Source organism: Vigna unguiculata, chromosome 4 (assembly GCF_037176805.1).
Source record: "Vigna unguiculata cultivar grain cowpea cultivar isolate G323 ecotype 2 chromosome 4, ASM3717680v1, whole genome shotgun sequence".
Lineage (NCBI taxonomy): Eukaryota > Viridiplantae > Streptophyta > Magnoliopsida > Fabales > Fabaceae > Vigna > Vigna unguiculata.
In genome coordinates this window covers 991299-997749 of record NC_140795.1, presented here as the reverse complement: position 1 = coordinate 997749, position 6451 = coordinate 991299, and the positions used below count along the sequence as shown (strand labels likewise).

The 6451-nt window shown below is 28.5% G+C and overlaps 1 protein-coding gene across 1 annotated transcript; it reads left to right on the top strand.

Annotated features, from left to right (window-relative positions):
- The first annotated feature begins 366 nt into the window (after positions 1-366).
- Positions 367-1127, top strand: LOC114181612 (uncharacterized). Its single transcript, XM_028068113.2, has one exon. The coding sequence runs from the start codon at positions 427-429 to the stop codon at positions 994-996; it is 570 nt and encodes a 189-aa protein (XP_027923914.2). The 5' UTR covers positions 367-426; the 3' UTR covers positions 997-1127.
- The last annotated feature ends 5324 nt before the right edge of the window (positions 1128-6451 follow it).

The window sequence follows — 6451 nt, the reverse complement described above, 5'->3', positions numbered from 1 at the left end:
GTCTCCCACCCTAACGACTTACCCTATTTTACAAAATAGTTTTGAACTTTCCTATTTTTACAAATTCAAAGTTAAAAAGGCCCTAAAATTTAAAAAAAAAAAAAACCCCAACAAATCCTTCTTTTTCCTTTAATATTATTTTGTAGTAAACTCACACTTCAATCGTGCTTTAGTTTGAAAAATAACCGATTTTCTATAAAAGATTAAAACTTTCATATACCAACGTGATTTTGATTCGAGTGAAAAATTATATTAAAAGTTTTAAGTTCTGAAAGTGGAACTTTAGAGCTTTAGATTATAATATCCCAAACACCACCCTTTATATACCACCAAACTTCGCATTCCACACTACACATTCCATTTCATCTCTTCCAACACATAACAACAACAGAGTCTCGTTCACCCACCACTCACCACCTTCGACCAATGGAAATTCAGGCAAGCCCAAGCCCAAGCCCAAGCCCAAAGTTGGTGGCGGCGAGGAAGCTCTGGAACGTAGTACGGATCGTGTTCTTGATGTTGAGAAAAGGCATAGCCAAGAGTAAACACGCCGTTGACTTCAACTTCAACTTCAACAGAGGCAAACTTGCCGCCGCCAAAGCCATCCTCCACCTCCAGCGCCACCACCACGACGCCGTCTACCCCCACCGCGACTACGAGTTCAGCTGCAGCAACAGCCCCGCCGTCACGAAACGCGGCAAACACCGAACACGGTTCCCGCAGTACCAGTACGACGACGCTTCGAGCGTTCGGAAAGTGCTGGAGATTCTGAACAGCAATAACCAGATGGAGGGTTCTCCTCCTCCGGTGAAGAGTCCGATTGGGAAGAAGGTGAGAATCACGGACTCTCCCTTCCCTCTGAAGGAGGAGGAAGAGGACAACCAGGTTGACGTGGCGGCGGAGGAGTTCATCAAGAGGTTCTACAAAGACCTTAACTTGCAGCAGAAAATGGCTGCTATTGAATCACCCTACCATTCTAACTTCTGGGGCAGATGATGATAACCGTTACTTTTTTCTTATCATCAAACCACATCGTATAGTTCGGAACTACTATGTATCCATCTTCATCTTTCTCTGTCACGTACATACTCATCTTGTTTAGATAAATACGAGTTTAATGGATATATGATATAGTGGTTTTGTAAAGTATATGTTCAGTAATCAGAAATTATACGTGATTATCTTAATATGTATGCATGGGTACGAGAGTGATAAGTCAAGGTATATTCTAGCAAAATTTATTCTTTGTTCATTATATTGTTTCAATTTGTTCTTGCGAAAACAAATAAGGAATGTCGAAAACACAAATAACATCTTACCCAAATATGATATAGTGTGGTCTCTTGATATTTGCGGTCCGGACCTTTAAGAGGTCATCTGCAAATAGGGTTTCGATGATCAAGTCAGCAACAATTTTCAAAAGTCAAATATCAGATTAGTGAATCAATGAAAGCGCATATTTAATTTCTGAGGTCCACGTGTATTTATAAAGTCACTAATTGTGGCTCCCATTTTGTGGGTTGGTCCCCTTCTAGCCATTTTGGACCAATATTCAGACATTTCGATGGACCTGGACTGAGCCCAAGTTCTGAGCACCTAGGACGGCCTAAGCGTGGAGTTAACGATTTTTTCATTATATTGTATCTTTTATAGTAGGTGGCTTAGGCCGTCATGTATATAACTTCCTACTGTTTACATCATAAGATTATATATAGGTGGTTTAGACCACATGGTTATCTGAATTTGCCTAGATATAATACACGATTGCTATTGAACTACTATTAAATTATTCATTAGTGTTTAGTCTCTAGTACACAAAATATATTCATCAGTGTTTAGTCTCTTATACACAAAATATATGTCTGAGCGTAAAATGAATATATTGAAAGTTTCACATTAACCAAAACTTAATACCAAATTTATAATATGTAATTAAATAAAAACTTTACTTTACAAGGTAGTATTACCTATAAAAATATTTTATTAAAACAAAATTAAAAGTTTGATCATATATGTTGGGATCAAAGGCACTTGGACCATCATGGTAATTTCTCCTTGTTACCATATGCACGTGGTGTTTGATTTTACCAATAAAAGTTATTTAATTTGACACGCAACTCATCTCAACCATGTTTTTTGTCACATCACCTTCTTCATGTTTTTCACAGCCTTTTGTCAAGTGAAAAAAGTTACACGGTGAGAGTTATTTGCACGAAGAGAGTACTTGGTTAGTTAAAGACACACCCATGGCTAAGTTGATGGTTCTTAGATCACAGTTTGAGATGGAGAGAGATTTTACGTAACTTTGTCTTTTGTTTACCTTTTTTTTCTATTTCTTTTTCATATGTTTATAGCAAACAAAAGAAAGAGTAAATTTCATCATTTATCATGATGTGAAATGTTTGGTTTTGTTATGTTATCATTATTGTTGATAGTAGTAAGTAACAAAAAGAATGGAGTATTGTCACACGAAGAAAAAGAGTTATGTTTGTGCTTGTCTTTGTACTTAATAGAATTTTCTCTCGGCTCTCAATAAAACTTTGCACTTTTTTTTCTCTCATATGAAATGGAAAATAAATCAAGGAAACGTTTATGAGAGAAAAATCTAAGGTAGATCTTATGTATGGTTTTCCATAGAAATTCACCAACATATATGTTAGCCCTAGTATACAAATAAGAAGAAAATAAATGTATCACTTTTTGTTGTTAATTTTTATTAAAGTCGGCATGAAGAAAAGGTAGTTAACATTTTAACGAAAAGAAAAAAGAAAAAAAAAAAAAAAGCACTAGTGTGGAAAAATGAATAATTTTAATATAGTGGTGCTCTATAATTGGAGTGAAGAGTAGTCCCTTGCGAGCACTAAAGGGTTATCTCACTTTTCCTCTCTACATTGTGTTAATTGGCTAAACTTAAGTTTTTGGAAGGATATTTTAACCTTTTCTTGAAGTTAATTTTAATATCTTTGACACATGGCATTTTCATATATCACTTCACGTTTAATTATTATTGTTTTACTTAAAAGCTTAATGTCACAATCAATTTCATAATTGGACATCAATCATATTCATTTGACACGTATGTGTATAGCCAAAATATTTTTTTAAAAGTTTTACATTGTAGGAAGAGTTTAAAAAATTAATGCATTTTGATTTGTTAAATGCTATGGTTTTTCTACCATTTTAGACACGTCATTTAAAATAAAATATGCTCGAAAGTCCCGTTTAACTTTTTAGGAGCATTAGATAAACCTATGAGATTAGTTCTACAATTAATTCTCTTAAGAAAATAACATAAAACAAAAACGTCCAACGTATTAGATAAACTTATGTTTTGTTTAATGATTTTTTTAGTAGAAACATCATTTTACTTATTGTAATGATAATAATGGAGAGTTACTTAATTAGTGGGATAAATCAAACGTAGTGCATTGATTTGTCCATTTGTATAAAAAGTAGTGGCAATGGCAATAGTAGACCCATTTTCTAAAAGAGAAAAAAAAAAGTTATGCTGCTTTTGGTTAATCACATAGGTAAGACAAAGAAGTGTTGCTTCAACTGATTAAGAATTGGTTTAAGGTTTCTAATAAACTTCAAAGTTTTGATTTTGTGTAGATTATTTAAATGTGTGCACGACTAACTACTACTACTACACGTATTTAATACGTGTGCCAACATGATGAAAGCTTTTACTTTATTAAAAAAAGGAGAAAATAATAATAGTTTTTATATATACCTTAAAAAAAATCATGAATTGCTGAAATTTTATACTCAATTTCATTTAATTACTTTAATTTGAATTATATTTGGTTTTATTTTATTTTTTGTTAGAATAAAAAGTATAAATAAGAGTTAATGTAAGGTCTTATGTCTTTCACTACTAGAAATTATCATATTACATGATTTTTTTTTTACAAATTTGTTAAAGTAATTCGTAAGAAAAAACTTTTTTTCTGTCATTTTCTTAAGATTTTTAATTGTCATGTAATTTCTTCGTGGGTAATCATTTCCTACAAAATTATAAATTTTGCAAGTATTTTTTACAAATTTGTTGCGAAAAGTGTTTTATACAAAATAAAAAAAATTGATAGCAATTTCTTGTAAATTGTTTTTCTCAACAAAATTTATAAATATTTTTTAGGAAAAAATTTTCAAAACAAAATTGACATGAAATATGAATTTTTTAGTAGTGCTTTTTTTTGCTAAGTCTAGTTTCTAAATATATTTGTTACAGTTTTCTTCTCTCCTCTCATATATTGTATTTGATATATCTAAAGTGATTATAAATATAAAATCATAACAATATTTGAAGTTCATTCTATTTTTTCTGTATTTTTCTCAAATGTTTTGATTTTTCTAACTATGTAAAATAATTTATATTATTTTTTCTTAGAACAATGATATTTTAACTACTAAATTTTAACAACTTTTTCTTACAATATGAGGTGTCATCTTTTAAGTGATTTTGGAATATTGATAATGAAAAAAAATGAAAAACCAGTTAACCACTTAAAAAATGCCACATAAGATTGTAAGAGAAAGTTGTCAAAATTTAGTGGTCAAAAAAACATTTTTCTTTCTCTTAACAAGCCTCGAGTTATCATTTTTACATAAAATGGGTGTTTTAGTTAATATCAACCATAGATGTGTTACATTAAAATGTGTACTAGGTGAGAAAAATCTAAAATCCCAAACAAAGAAAATAACTATCATGTTTTTACTCTAAAAAAAATTACATAATTTTAATTTTTCCATGAACCAAAGGTGTTAATTACACATTCTTCCTACTTAAGGGATGTTCATATTTTGCAGCCATTGGTCTTTATGTCAAATCGTGAAACAATCTAAAATTGAAGCAACTTGGATTCTCTTTTTCTTTTCAATCCAAGGGACAGGTAGAAGAAGATACAAAATAGAATCTCTTATCAAATAATTAAAAAAACCAATCAAATTGAAACTTTTGTCTATTATTTTAAATGAAAATTATGACGTGGAATTGGTTTCTTTAACTAATAATTTTCTCCAACTATACTTATCTTCTTAAATTATTAATAGAATTTAATTGTTATGGTGCACTAATTGGTTTTCGTTGTTAGTTATTTTTTCCTTTAAAATAATAATAATTTTATAGTGATTTTTTATTTATTTAACTTTTGAATCATATGTGACGTTGACGTGGGTGTAATGTATTGACCAAAAAGTAATTATTAGTGGTTATAATTAATTTACATTTAATTTAATGGATAAGGCTGGGCTCCTCCTGTCTCTTTTGTCTTTACAAAAGTACTTTTTTTTTGTTGTATTAATTTTTCCTTTCATATAAAAAATAACCAAATGAAAAAAAAAACTAAAAAAACATAAATTATATGATTAAAGAGAAATAATTAAAAATTTATTTTATTTATTTGTAGTAACTTTATAATTATATAAACCCTAAACCCATAATTATACAAAATAAACAAAACAAAATATTTCACAAATAATGGGAATTATTATATCTCAATCTCCTTTTGGAATATCTTTACTTTTTGAACCTCCCTTATCTTTGCGTGCTACAACCTCCAATTAAAAGAAAGCGCATAGATTCACACATGAAAAGACAGAAAAAGCTATTGTGTTGAAACATTGTTATATGTGTCTTTTAATTTCAGTTGACAGTTATTTGTAACTTTCTTTTTCTAACACCACCGATAATCATTAAAGTATTTTTATGTTATGAGGTTTATTTAAATATTAGTAAAAAAAGAAAATATTACCATAAATGCTTAAGTTCACATTTTGATCTATAATTACAATGATTATACTCTATAATGGATTCGAGTAATTTGACATATCTAACTATTTGAAGTGATATTTCAATTTTTTTTTTCATACACATATAGTATGAGAACAATTAACATATATAATTATATCATATAAAAAAATACACACATATTATTTTAAATCAACATATTCCATGTTATTTTAAATAAAAAAATTTGAGGTTATTTTTAAACCCTAAACCTTTAGTTAATTAAGTGATTATTTTTTAACAAGATAATTAGTTTTTTTAAAATTAATTTAATATTTAAAAAATAATAAAAAATATTTATATAATTTTAAATAATATTGTATTTTAAACTTTTAAATTTTATAATAAGCTTTTGAGTTTTTGAATTGTGTAATTTAAATATATATTTTAGATTATATAATTTGAAATGCAAATTTATATTTTAGACTACGTAATATAGAAATATATCGTAAATTGTATCATCTAAAATATATTTTAAAAATTAGGAGTGTATTTTGGATTTTCAAATTACATAATTCATAATCTATTTCTAAATCTAAAAATGTAATTTAAATTTATAGATTATGTAGTCCATCACGATTTTTAGATAAAAAAGAAATATAATAGTCTGTGTAATATAAAAATATATTTTAAATCACACGATATAAAATACATTTCAGAATA

Coding starts and splice junctions, on each gene's coding strand:
- LOC114181612 (XM_028068113.2), top strand. CDS start 427: ATGGAAATTCAGGCAAGCCCAAGCCCAAGCCCAAGCCCAAAGTTGGTG.